This window comes from Talpa europaea, assembly GCF_964194135.1.
Source record: "Talpa europaea genome assembly, contig: HAP1_SCAFFOLD_247, whole genome shotgun sequence".
Taxonomy (NCBI): Eukaryota; Metazoa; Chordata; class Mammalia; order Eulipotyphla; family Talpidae; genus Talpa; species Talpa europaea.
The window spans coordinates 5,056-18,489 of NW_028167878.1; the positions used below are offsets into that span (position 1 = coordinate 5,056).

Genomic DNA, 13,434 nt, shown 5'->3' on the forward strand with positions numbered 1-13,434 from the left:
AGTGACAGGCGATGGACGGACGGAGAGCCACACCTTCCTTCCTTCCTCAGTGCTTTCTCCTGGGGTCCGGGATGGGGTCTGAGTGCCCCTCTGTGGTCATTAAGCCCCTCACACGGCGCCCGCCGAGGTTTGCAGCAATGATATTTAATACTTCTGGAATGATTAGGAATCTGAGAACAGGCGGGGCAGCTACGCTCCAGGATGTGTGAGCTGGGCCCACCTCCCTGCAGGGGCCCTGCACAGCAGGCGGCGGACGGCGAGGCGGTGGCCCAGGCGGTGGCCGGAGCTTCCAGAATGGCGCGGCAGCGGGCCGTGGAAAGGCTGGCGGGGGTCGGAGGGCTGACACCCGGCCGGGCGGGAGGGCGGGCCAAGGAGCCGAGGCACTGGGTCTACGAGAGGCCAGGGCGGCTGGGCCTCCGGCAGGGGGTGCCGAAGCCGCCGTCGCTGCAGCCGCCGCTCTGCAGGCTGTAGTGGTCGTCCACGTCGCTGCCGCTGCCCACACTGTCCAGCTCCCCGGGGCCAAACTCCATGCCCTCCACGTCCACCTCTGGGGGGAGGGGGCGGCGGTGAGTCAGCACCGGGAGGGTGCCAGCAGCCCGGACCCCCCAAAGTGAGGCCTGCAGAGGCTGAGGGTAGGAGGGGAGCTCCGCCTCCCCGAGTCCCACCCTTCGGCCACCGCGCAGGGTGCCGGACGGGCCAGCCACCCATCCTCCGCCCCGCGGACCCGCCGCCTGTGCACCTTGCTCGGAGTCGTCGGTGGACACCGCGGAGCCCGTGCTGTCTGTGCGCATGCGCTCCAGGCTCTGCACCGACAGCTGCTCCAGGCGGCGCTTGAGGAAGCGGTGCTCGCGCTGCAGCTGCTCCTTGACGCTCAGCGCCCTGCGGTCCTGCTCCTCCAGCTTCTGGGGGCCGCGGCGCGGGACGCCGTGAGCAGGGCTGGGGGGTGCCCCGTCCGCCCCCGCCGCCAGGCCTGGGGCAGCCGTGCCCCCGTGAAGGGGGCGGCTCTGCGAGGGCCCCCCAGCCCTGTGCTGCCTCTGACCAGCTCACGCAGGCCACGGATCCCCGGGCAGCGCCACCCAGCCCTCCAGGCCAACGTGGGCGCCTCCCTCCCCCACGCCCCCGGAGGGCCCCCTGCACAGGTGCTTCCCAGAAGCTCCCGCCACCCTGCCTGGGCTGCCCGTGCGGCCTCCAGGGGATCCTGCAACCAGATCTGTCTCAAGTTGCCCGCAGGTGACAGCTCGCCCAGCCCAGCCCCAAGGCAAGGCCCTCCAGAGGCTGCGTCCCCTCAGCTGCCCAGGGGGCCAGGTGGCCTCCTGCCCAAGGCCAACCAACAGGGCTTCAAAGGAGCCCCCGCATGCCCAGCCTCCTCTCGTTCCCGCGGCGGCGCCTTCACAGCCCAGGGCCAGGAGAGTGACCCACGCCCACCTCCCCGGCGGGCACAGACACCTCCCAACCCATCGACGCCCAAGCTGATCTCAGCCCCAACAGCTCCCGCTGCAGCCTCCCGGGAGCACAGGAGACCCCAGGCCAGGAGTGGCCGGGGCAGCCTCACCTTGATGTGCATCTTGGCACGCTTCAGGAGGCTGAGGGTGGTGTGGCGGGTGCTGTCCGGGCCCAGCGGCACCAGCTGCTTGAGCTGCTCCAGATACAGCCTGAGTTTGGCTCGTCTGAAAAAGCCGGGGACAGAGCCGTGAGGCCGGACTGCACAGCCCAGCACAGGCCCCCAACGGACATGTGTTTTGGGGGGGGACTCCTGCACACACTGGCCAGGGTCCCTCCCCAGGCTCCTCCCAGCCTGGCTGGAGGTCTCCCTGGCCCCAGATGCAGCCACCATCCTCCAGAGGCCCCAGGAGCAGCGGTGGGCCCCAACTCTGTGTGGCTGCCCGCCCGCTGGCCCCCCAGCACCATCAGGCCTTGCCCTGCTGTCACCCTGACACCCATTTGAAGGGGAAGTGGCATAGGGCCAAGGTCTCTGCTTCCCGAGACCTGGGAGCCTCAGACCTTCCGTCCCCCTCTCTCGGGAAACCCGAGCACACGGGAGGGATGGGGGCTCCCGGGCTGCCTGGCGTCACCGAGGACACGCTCCAGTCCAGGCCGCCCCCGTGTCTGCGCAGATTTTCAGAAACCTGGTTGCTTCCGCCAAGTGGATTCCGGATGTGCCCGTGCAGAGACCCTGCCTCTCCTGGCTCGGCTCTTGGGGACTGGGGCAGGCGGGAGCAGCCCAATGAGGAGCAGGTCCCCTGCCAGACCCCTCACCCACCTGGGGCTCCAGCTAAATCCTTAGCAGAGGAACCCCAGGCCCCGCTTGCCCGCCCCGTCAATGCCGGCCCACGCTCCTTCCCCAGGAGCCGACCCACACTTCCACCCCCCCCTCGCCCCAGCCCCTGCAAGCCCAGCGCACTCATTCTCAAGAGACCCAGGGGGCAAAGCGGCAGGGACGGCCATTTCCTTGGAAAGGACAGGGTGGCAACTGGGTGGCAGCAGCAGCCTGGCTGCTGAGCGGCCGCTCCAGCCCCACCCGCAAGAGACCCCACGTCCGCCATCCACACCCACGCGGCAGCGCCCCCTGATGAAGCACCTCCCCATCCCGGCCCCCACGTAGAGGCTCCCTGGCCAGCCTGAGTGAGGGCGCAGAAAGAACCCCCAGGACATGGGATAGGGCTGGTGCTCAGCCTCTGCCTGCCCAGCAGACCCCGGTCCTGCCTCAAGGCTGGCGGGTCTCCACCCCACGCCCACACCAACCGCTCCCCAACTCGGGGCTGGGAAGGGCTGAACGGGCGGCCTCTGGGCCCTAGGCCACCGCTGCGTGATCACTCAGCGCTGCGGACCTCGGCCTGCCTGCTTGGGCGCGCCCCCCAGTGAGAAGGTGCGGAGAGAGGCCCTGCGGGCGGGGCCGGGGAGCCAGGCAGGGAGCAGGGGAGCAGCGCTCTTGGGGGACAGCAGCACCTGATCTTTGTGGAAATTTAGAAAGCGCAAATCAACGGAAAGGAGAAACAGATATAAGGCCCCAGGGCCGCCCCGCCCCGGAGAGCCCGGCTCCTGGCTCCTGGCGTAGCCTCCCCTCGCCGCACGAGGCTGAGCGACGGGGCCGGGGCCGGGGCCGGTGACGACGGCCCCTTCGTGCTCAGAACCCGAGACAGCGGACGCACACAGGACGGACAGACACACAGAGGCGCGAGCGGTCTCCAGCGAGGCGCTGGCAGCGTTTATTTCTTTGGCTTTGTGCTTTTTTCCTATTTTCCAGGTTTTCTATGCTAAAGAACCCACACGTTACTTTAACAATCAGAAAATAGACACATTTGTACAAGAAAGAAAAAACACAGCTGGAGACAAATAACAGCGGAAATATTCGCGATACATAGAAAAGACAAACGGTCAGTCTGGGGACACCGCAGAGCACACACATCCAGGTCAGGGGGACATCTCGGGGACACGGGCAAGGACACAGACAGGCACGGGAGCCGGCGGGCGGCGGCGGGCTCCGGCAGGGTGGGGGCGGCGCCAGCGCAGGGCCCCCGGGCGGGGCGGCCAGACCACTCCCAGGCAGTGGGCAGGCGGGGTGCGGCCAGGCCGGCGCAGGAGGCCAGCCCTGACCAGCATCGCTGCTCGCAGGCTCTGTCCCGCGACCACCCCGGGTGCACAGAGACGGGGTTACCGAGGTGGGGCAGCACCGGGCCTGCTGGGCAGCTGCAGGGCACCACACCCCATGGGGGCTGGGCGAGGGGCGCGGGTGGAAAGGCTGGCCAGGCTGGCCAACAAAGGTAATGACCCCAGTTCATGGCATGTGGAGAAGGTGGCGTGCAAGGAGAAGGGGTACCGGCAGGGGCCCCCAGCCCCTAGCACAGGGTATCTGGGAGGGGCGCAGGGGCGCAGGTGAACAGGCTACTTGAGAAACCCTGAACCGACACTCCCCAAGGACAGAGGCCGCGGCTCTAGGAAGGAGGTGAGGAAATGCACAGGATGGGGGGGGCGAGCCCCACCCTCCCCTGGGTCCCCTGCATTTTCTGGCCGAGGCTGCTATCGAGCACCTGCCATGGGGCTTGGAGGCCTCGGCTGCATGGGGCGCATGGGGGGCCTCAGGGGAGCCTGACCTGTCGAGCAGCTTGGGACCAGGTGGGGGTGGGGGCTGCAAGCCTTGCCTGAGGGGATCAGCCCAGAGCCTGACCGGCCATCTTCACTATGCGGCCATCTTCACTATGCGGGAGAGGAGCGCAGGAGCCACCCCAGGGCCCGGCCGCCCTTCATGGGGTGCCATGTACTGGAGGAGCATCTGTGGCCTCCCCTCCCAATACACACCAAAGTGAAAACCTGGAGCTGGGCTGGGGAAGCTGGCAAAGAAGGCGCGGCCTCCACCACCTCAGGCCCAGTGGTCACGTGAGAGCCCTGACCTCAGCGCCCTGGACGGAGGACGGAAGGGAGAAGGCGGGCCAAGGTTGACCAGGCAGCTCAGAGCCCCGGCCGGGGCAGGCCTGGCTCGGGCACGTGTCCAGGGAAGGCGATGTCCAGGGCCTGCCTCCCAGGGGACTGGCCGGTGACCCAGCCAGGTGCTTCCTCCCGTCGGGGACAGCACACAGCCCTTCCCGCGGGCAGTGGCGGGCATCCGGCATCAGTGCCGGGCGGGACAGGTACAGTGTGACCCAGGCCCGAACTCTAGCTGGGGCTCCTCGGGCCATTCACACCTGCCTCTCCAGCAGCCAGGAATGGGGACCCCTGCCTAGGCTGGGGGGGGCACAGAGATCTGGGGCTTCCCATCTACCCCACCTCCCTGCCTGAGAGGGGTCCCTGGGAAGCGAGCTCAGGGAGAAGGTGGCTGAGGCCAAAGCCAGGGTTCGAGGCAGTTACAGCTGCTCTGCAGACAGCCCTACCCTCGCCGCCCTCCTCCAACGCGGCCCTCAGTCCTCATCGAGGGGCCCCGCCTGAAGCCTTCCCCGAGAACACCCACACCGGCCTCGACTCCTGGTTCCCAGTCAAGGCCTGTCCTCCTCCGGCCTGGGAGCAGCCCTGGGCCCGCCCCACCCCCACGGCCTCTCGGGAACCCCTCAAACACTCGGAGCAGTACAGGAAGCGCAGCTCCTCCGGGCAGCAGGTGTTCCATCCCTCCCAGCACTGCCCAGGGAGGCCCGAGTGCCAGGCAGTGGGTGTGGGCGCTGCCGCGGCACAGACATGGGGTGGGGTGGGGAGCTGACCGCACCTCCCCAGAGCAGCCTGGGGCGGGGGCTCGACTTGTGTGCAAACCCCACTCTGACCCAGGAAGGAGAAAACGGGCCCAGTTCACAGAGGGGCACAAAGGTGAGCAGAGAGCTACTGCCCAGCATGCCTCAGGGTCATCCCTGGCCCCGCCCTGCTGAGGTCAGCCTCAAGGGCACTGCCCACAGAGCCCAGCGTGCCTGTGCCAGGCCCCACTGGCAGTGCAGGTGCAAGCCCCCCACAAGCCCCGCGGCCAGTGGGGCACCAGCGGAGGAGAGGCCACAGCAGAATGCACAGGCCCCAGGGCGCCAGCCCGCGGGAACAGCCGAGGCAACCGTGCTCCCCTCCCGCTTCTTCCACCATCCTCAGAGGAAGGCTGTCCGATGGGCATGCATGGGTGCCCCCGGGTGCTGCCCTGACCCAGAGTGTCCTACCAGACACCACAGCAGCCCCTTGAGGCAGGCCCAGGGCGAAGGCCCCCGACCGAGAAGATCAAACCCCTCTAGTGGCAACCGGCGTCCAAGGGCCCACAGACTGCCCCCTGGGGCTCAAAGTACATGGACCTCGTCCTCCAGGGACCCTGCCCTGCTGGCCACAGGCACAGGGACCCTGCCCCAAGCTCCTGACTTCCACCGCCCCCGGAGCCCCATGAGCGTCCACCCCTGGTGTCAGCACCGAGTGCCCAAGGGCAGAGCCTGGCCACTGCCTTCCCTGGGACGGACCCTTCCTGGGACAGGGCGCCACCCTACAGCAGGCCGGTCACAGGCCCGGGCTGGGGTGGGACGAGCCAGGCGGCTCACCTCGGGGCTCACCCGGCGATGGGGCGGGCAGGGGCACTTACCTATGCTTTTCTAGCTCATTGTGTGACGACCTGTTTAGAGAGACAGAAAGACACAGCTCACTCCGCTGCCCCAGGCCAGGGCACAGGGAACAGCAGCCCCTAGGGGACTGGCCTTGGGAGGTGGCACCAGGCCAGGGCGGGGAGGGCACAGCAGGGACCTGCTGCTCGCCCAGGGACAAGGCTGGGAGACCCAAGGGTGCCAGGTCCAGGTGCCCAGGTCATCTAGCTCACCGAGAGCTGCCCCACCCAGTGCACCCGGGCTGCTGGGCGTCCAGCCACCTGCCCACTCCACTCCCCGTGCCCCGAGGCCAGCTATGTCCTTGCGACCTCGCGGGCTGGCACAGAAGCCAGGGCAGGGGCAGAGGCCAGGCCTCAAGAAGGGCCAGTCCTGTCCCGACACGGCCGGCCAGATCAGCGTCCCTATGCTGCCCCAGTCCCTGGCGCAGTGGGGACACCCAGGACAGAGCCATCCCGGGCCACAGGGACCAGCCCACACCGGGTTCTCACTGCTCTGGGTGCCTGGGCAGGAGTGATGGACACTGGCCCTGTCCTCCCCCCGAAATGTGGCTCAGTGGACTGGTGCCCTGGGGCGACCTCTGCAGGTCTGGCCCACTCAGACAGGGGCAGTGCACCGGTCACCCTCGGGCCAGCCAGGTCTCAGGCCTCCCTGCGAGTGGGAGCCCAGGCGACCCTGTGCCCCCTCCTCACACCTTCCAGAAGCGCCCCTCCTTGGGCCTCCTCAGCTGGTGGCCCCACAGCTCAGCGGGGCCCAAGTTCCCCTCCCCAAGCAGCTGGGCACGCAGGGGCCATGACTGTCCTTCCCTCAGCCTAGGAGGGGACGCCCTTGGGCCCAGGGGGATGGAGGGGTGCCCAGAGCCCATCCTGGGCCTCCACCAGGGTCCCCACATTCCCAGGAGCGTGCATCCCGGGCCATGGCGAGCACGGAGACCGGGGCCTGGCTTTGCTGAGCACTTAGCCAGACTCACCTGTCCGGCTCCTCACCTACCCTCCACAGGGCTTCTGCCCACTCTCCAACCAGTGCTGCAGGCCGGCCGCGCCGGACGCCTGCTGGCCTCCTGCCCCCCCAGCCCTCACCCTCCCCCCAGCTGTGTCCAGCCCCCTCCCCTGGGCAAGACCCAGAGGCCAGGCAGGCGCGGGGCTGCCCTGCCCAGGCGCGGCCCTGCTCTCCCCTGGCCGCTGGGCGGGGCTGACCCAGGCCGGGGCCTCCCAGGAAGGGCCCGCTGGGCACAGGCACCAGGGTGCTCAGGGTCTGCGCGGAGGAGCAGCGGGAGGGGCACCCCAGCGAGACCTCCAGGGCCCGCCGGGCGCTCTCAGCGGGCAGGGCTCCCCGCAGCTCGAGCTCCGCCGCGGACGGAGAGGAGGGCCCGAGGTGCCGGCCCCGCACCTGCGAGGCGCCCTCACAGACGGGGCTCCCGAGGGCGGTGGACCCCGAGCCGCCGCCTGCCAGCGCCCCCGCTCGTCCTCGCCGGCCGCCCCCGGGGGCCTGGGCTGGGCCCGCGGCGTGTCCGCGGGAGGCTCGCCCGTTCCGGCCCAGGGCCAGGACGTGCCCCAGACGGGCCGGCGGAGCCCCCGCCAACGGGGGCCCGGCACCCCGCTCCTCCCCGGGCGGGCTGAGGGCGCCGGCGGGCCCGGGCCGCAGCACACGCCGCGCCGCCCCCGAGCGGCGGGACCGGGCGCCCCGCTCGCGGGAGGCGCACCCCGGCGCCGGGCGCGCGCGGCGGGACAAAGGAGCGCGGGCGGCGGGGGCGCAGCCTGCAAGGGCTGCAGCGGCCCGGCCCGGGGGGGGGGGGGCCGCTCGGGGCCCCTCCGCGGCCCGGCGGTGCCGCGCGCGCCCCCGCCACGTCCGGGCCGGCCGCCTCCGGGCGCGGGGCGGGCGCGGGGCGGGCGCGGGGCGGGCGCGGGGCGGGCGCGGGGCGCGCGCGGGGCGCGGGGCGGGCGCGGGGCGCGGGGCGGGGCCGGGGCGGGCGCGGCGGGGGCCGGCCGGCTGTACGCGTGGCACTGTTTACGCGGAGCCGGAGGCGCGGCCGGGAAGATGGCGACGGCGGCGGGCGGGGCGGGCGGGCGGCGGGCGGGCGGGCGGGCGGGCGGGCGGGCCGCCTCCTCCAGGCTGGCCGCCGGGGCGCGGGGCGGCGCGGGGCGGGGCGGGGCGGCGCGGGGCGGCGCGGGGCGCGGTACCTGTTGCTCGGGGCCTTGCGCGCCAGGCCGGCCGCCTTTGTCCTCTTCCGGGCGAGGTCGCCGTCGAAGGGCCGCGCCGAGGCGTAGCCGTGCTCGGCCTCCGCGGACAGCCGGCCGCCCGCCGCCCGCCCCCCGGCCCCGCGCGCGCAGAGGTTCGCGGCGCCGCCCCGCTCGCGGCGCTCCAGGTACTCGGCCGCCTCCAGCAGCAGCAGCAGCGAGTTCAGCTCCATCCCCCGCCCGCGCGCCCCGGCCGGCGGCGGCCGCTGCCCGCCCGCCCGCCCGCCCGGCCGGCTCCGCTCGCCGCCCGCCGCCCGCCGCCCGCCGCCGCCGCCGCCCGGGCCCGCTTCCGCCGCCGCGGCCCTCGCCCGGCCGCCACCCTCCGCCTCGGGCCCTCAAATTGACACATACGGCCGAGCGGCGGCCGGCGCAGCCAATGGGGGCCGCGCTCGCGGCGGGGGGCGGGCGCGGGCCGGGCCGCCGCCAATGGGCGCCGCCGGGCCGCGGGCCGGCCGGGAATGTTGACAGACGCGGGCGCGGGCGCGGATAGGCGGGCGGCGGGCGACGGCCCGAGCCGAGCTTAGCAACAGCACGTGGGGGCGGCCCCGCGCGCGCTGATTGGCGGCCCGCGAGCGCGTCAGCAGGCGCCGCGCGCCCATTGGCCGGCCGGGCCTATGTAAAACAGGGGGCGCGGGCCAATGGCCGGCGGCGGCCGCGGCGGGGGCGCGGCGGCCGGACCGGGCAGCGGGGCGCGGGGCCCCCGGCGCCCCCCGCCCGCGCGTGGCCGGCCCGGGACGGCGTCGGGCCGAGCAGTCGCCCCGCGCGCGGGCCTCCCGGGGGCTGCGCGACGCCCCACCGGCCGGCCCCGGCGGCCCTCGGGGAAACCGAGCCCCGCGCGGCCCGGGCCGGGCGCCCCGGGCGGGCCGCCTCCCCGCGTCCGGCCGGCGGGCCCCGCGGACAGGCCCTGGCCGGCCCGGCGCCCCCCGCGCGGCGCGGAAGGCGGCGCCCTGCGGAAGTCGGGGGGCGCCTGCCGCCGCGGCACGCACACGCGCGCCCCGGGCGCGCCCCCGCCGGCCCGGCCTCTCCGCACGCCGCGCTCCCGGGACCCCGGCCGGACCCCAGCGCCCCGCGGCGCCCCGCAGCGCCGGGCCGGCCCCCGGCCCAGCCCCGGCCCGGCGGGGGCGCGGCCGCGAACGTGCGCCCCGCGACGCTGCCCTCGCCCCGCCCCCTCGCCCGCCGGCGCGCCCCGGGACCCAGCTCTCGCCCCCACCGCCCGGCCGTCCCGCACTCGGGGCGCCGGGGGCGAGGCGGGACCCCGGCCTCACCACCCGGTGGTGGGTCAGGGTTTGTGGGGCTCCTCCACCCTGCTTCCGTGAGGGGTAGCCCCCCGAAGTGCAGGTGCCCGTGTGAGCGCACCTGGTGGGCCCCCACCCCTTGCTGCCCCGGCCTGGCTGAGCCCTTGCAGAGGGGCGCGGGCGCCCCGGCGGCGGGAGTGGCGTGACGGGGAGGGGCTGGGCAGCAGCCCGGGCCTGGCAGGGGCAGAGGCTTCCAGGACCCAGGCGAGGGGGCAGCCCAGGAGGTGCCACGTAGGGCTGGAGGGGTGGGGGCGGCGTGGGCAGCCCGGGAGGGAATGGGGCAGGGAGGGGTGCTCCTACTGCGGGCCTGGCCAACCTCTACACCCACACACCTCCCGCCCCCTCTCTCCTGGGGGGCACTGGCACCCCAGGTGGGCCTGGAGCTGAACCTGGCAAGGTCCAGCCTGGGGGGGGGGGGCAGGAGGACACAGGCTCCATGCCGCCCCAGGCCCAGTTCTGTAGGGCAGGTGTCCCCAGAGGGCCACATCGCCTCCTCCAGGCAGCCTTCCTGGTTGCCTCCTTGCAGGCAGCTCAGGCCTGCCCTGCCCTCTGGCCCCTTCTCTGGGGCAGGGTGCACATTGCAGGCCTCCTCCCCACTGCATGCAGAGCCTGGACAGGGAGCCGGGACCTCTCCTGCCCGCCGCCGGCCCCTCCCAGTGCACTCAGGCCCCAGGGGCCTCTACTCAGACCAGCCCGGTTGCCCTCACAGCCCCATCCTTCCAGATTGTTCTCTCCCACTGCCCCTTTGGGGAGCCCCCCTGCCCCAGTGCTTCTAGACAGGGTCTCTGGGGAAGGGGCAGGGGAATGGCAGGTTTGATGGATGGGACCCAGGACAGACAGAGCCTGGCGTGGGGCCCCAGCCTGGGGCACCCCCCCGACCTCTGCATGGGCGCTTCTGGGATGGGCCAGGCCAGGGAAGGTCATGAGAGGCTTCTATCCCTGGGTGGCTCTCCCCGAGCTTCCAGTCTGACCACAAGACCACAGCCAAGTCACTTAATCTCTCTGCGCCTCAGTTTCCCCAGTTACAGAAGGGGTGACTGTTCCTGCTTCTCAGGTGGTTGTGAGGCTCAGGAGGGATGCGCTGGCAGCGGTGGGCCGGGCCTGGGAGTGGTGGCCCCTGGCAGGGTCACAAGCACCCCAAGCCCAGCCCTGCACGCAGGCAGGCGGCAGTGAACAGCCTCAGAGCGGGAGCCCAGCCCGGCTGGTCCGGGGTACCTCTGAGCTGGGGGGTAGGAGATGGGGGATGGGGCTTCTAAAGAATTTAACACCCAGAACACGCTGCCCGCATGGCACAGGAGACAGCAGGCTCAGGCGGCGCGGGACCCCATGCCGCTCTCTTCCGGGTCAGCCTCCTCCCGTGGCGAGGTTTCCCGCTGCATGACCGCGGACAGCTCAGCTCACTGTAGGGTCCCTGAATTTTTTATCGCCAAAAACGTCCAAAGCAAAAGGATAAAACTGTCTTTTAAAAGTTTTTTAGGGGGCCTCCCTGGAGGCGCGAGGGGTGAAGACGCAACCTATGAAGCGGCCCGCAGCCTCTGCAGCGCCAGTTCCATCCCCGGCCGGCCAGGGAGCTGCCCACAGGGCGCAGCAGACCTCTCCGGCTCCCCGCTGCTCCCCGCAGCAGTGTGCTTCAGTCGATCTGCCTGTTCTGCTCCCCGCTCTGTCTTTGGCGAATCTTCTCACCCCCACACCTCTGGCCTGTACCCCGGTTCTTGTGTGCATAAATAAATCTTCTAAAAAAATTTTAAAAATGAAGTTTTTTCGAGGAAAAGAGAAGTTCTGGAGGGAAGGACGTGTCTGGCGTGGCGAGGCTCCTCCCTCCCGGGCGGGCTGCTGTTGCAGGGGCCACTGAGGCCGCGGCCCTTCTGCTAGGGCCCCGGGGGACCAGTGGGAGTGGAGGGCCCCCCATGCACAGGGCCTTGCCCTGCTCCCCACGGCCCAGGCTAGTGGGCTGGACCCCTGCGTCCCAGCGTCAGGCAGAGCCTCAGGTCTGACCCAGGAAACGCCAGACACTGCCCTCCGCAGACCCAGAGGGCAGCGGATCAGGGGCTGACATTTCTGACCCCACAACTGGGGGGTCGCAGCCACATGCTGCTCAGCGGGGTCGTGTGTGTTGAGGGGTAGCAGCAAGGTCAAGTGGTGACTGCAGCTAAGTGAGCTCCGGTCCCAGCTGTGCAGCCCAGCCCTGCCCCACCGGCCCATCACCCCACAGGGTGTCCAAACCGGGATCTGTGGGCGCCCCCTGTGGCTCCCGGCACCTGGGGAGAAAGCGTGTGGCCCCCCCCCATACACCCACACTTCTCACCTCTCAGGCTCTGCCCTGCTGCCCCTCCCGGTAGAGTGCCCCCCCCCATGCTGTCTGCGGGCCCAGGGCTCGGCCAGGGCCTGGGCAGGGCAGGCTGGAGGGCCCACTGGGCCTCGGGCTGCAGGCGCCTGGCTGCCGGTAGCGGGGAGGACACCATCAGCCTCCGGAGCCTCCTCCCGCCTCCAGTCTTTATGGGAGGGTCACCTCGTGAGCGGCCGCTGGTGCCGGCGGAAGAGGCAGGAGAGGCTGAGAGGGTCACTGACCCTTGCAAGGGGCCAGGCTCTGCTCTGACGATGTGTGAGGAGGGCGGGGGCGCTGCTGTCTGGGAAAGCTGCCCGGAGGAGGTGGCTCTCCAGGACGCAGGGCTGGGTGGTGCGGGGCGGGCACCTTGGGTCCTGCACCCCCCCCAGCTCCCACTGCAAAGTCGAGAGCAGGAAGAGCTGGGATGGCCAGGAAGGGCCCCCTCAGCCGCTGTCATCCCCGCCCCAGCCCTGGAGGCCCACCGTGCCCAGCCCTGCCCGGGAGCCCCTCTTCCGGGTCCCCAGACAGCCCAGTGTTCCGCTGCGCCAGTGTTCTTTGCTGGCCAGACCCTCCCGAGACTGTCCTCCCCCTGCCGGGTCCCGAAGATTAGGGCCTGGGCTCTGGGTGTGGCGTGCTGGGGGCCCTTTCGGGCCTGGGGTGCGCACCCACCACTGGGACCCCGACAGCAGTGCTCCTGCTCCTGCTGTCCTTAACACCCTGGAGGCCAGGCCTGGGGCGGGCGGCTCCTGGTGGCCATTAGCAGCTGCAGCAGGGACCCCAGCCTGCAGCCACTCAGAGGGGCCCCCAAGACTCCCTCCCACCTGTCTCTCGCTGCTCCGTGCATCCCCACCCAGGGCAGTGGTCTCTGCTCAAGGCCCCCTCAGGCGCCGAGGCTGGCTCACAGGGCTGGTTCCAATCCCAGCTCTGGGCACCTCCCCTGCCCCCCAGGATCTTCCCCCCGCAAGAGTTCCAGCTGTGGGGGGTGAGGGGGGCGGAGACAACTCCTCCTGGATCCTTCCTGAGCAGAAACTGCCTTGGACTCACCTTCCCTGCCCGGGTCCTGGCGTGGCCCTGGGGTGAGCAGCCCTGTGAGGCGTGAAGTGACCACACATCCCAGGCGCCGTGGGAAGTCCCAGGGCCCAGGAGGCCCCAAGCCCTAGGCAGACGAGCAGCGGTCCCTCGGGCTCTGGTGGCCCAGCCGCCCTTCTGCCAGGAGGTTCAGGGTGCTGGGTGGGCTGCCCCGCCCCCGCACAAGGCTGGCCCACGCCGCAGGGGCCCCGGGGGCCAGGCTACGCCCGCTCCTGGATCCCTCCCCGCGGTGGCGCTGGCTGCGCTGAGGGTGGGTGTCAGTCTCCTTCTCCCACCTGACCTGGGGGAAGCTGTGGGTGCCTGTGAGGAGGGCCCCCCACCCCAGGCAGCTGCCCCTCCAGAGGGCACCCAGGCGGGGCCGGCCCAGGCAGCACACTCAGGAACCCCTCACTCTGAAACGCTTTCTCACCTGCCGACATCAGCCCCCGCACCCTCTGATCCCA

General features: G+C 71.5%; 1 protein-coding gene across 1 annotated transcript; it reads right to left on the reverse strand.

The window, feature by feature from the left end:
- Positions 1-227: 227 nt before the first annotated feature.
- MXD4 (MAX dimerization protein 4) lies at positions 228-8,454 on the reverse strand (the record flags this gene model as incomplete). The annotated part of the gene is made up of 5 exons (XM_084259870.1): positions 228-547; positions 740-902; positions 1,553-1,667; positions 6,029-6,058; positions 8,225-8,454. The coding sequence occupies 5 exons, from the start codon at positions 8,452-8,454 to the stop codon at positions 390-392; spliced, it is 696 nt and encodes a 231-aa protein (XP_084115996.1). The 3' UTR covers positions 228-389.
- Between the last annotated feature and the right edge of the window lie 4,980 nt (positions 8,455-13,434).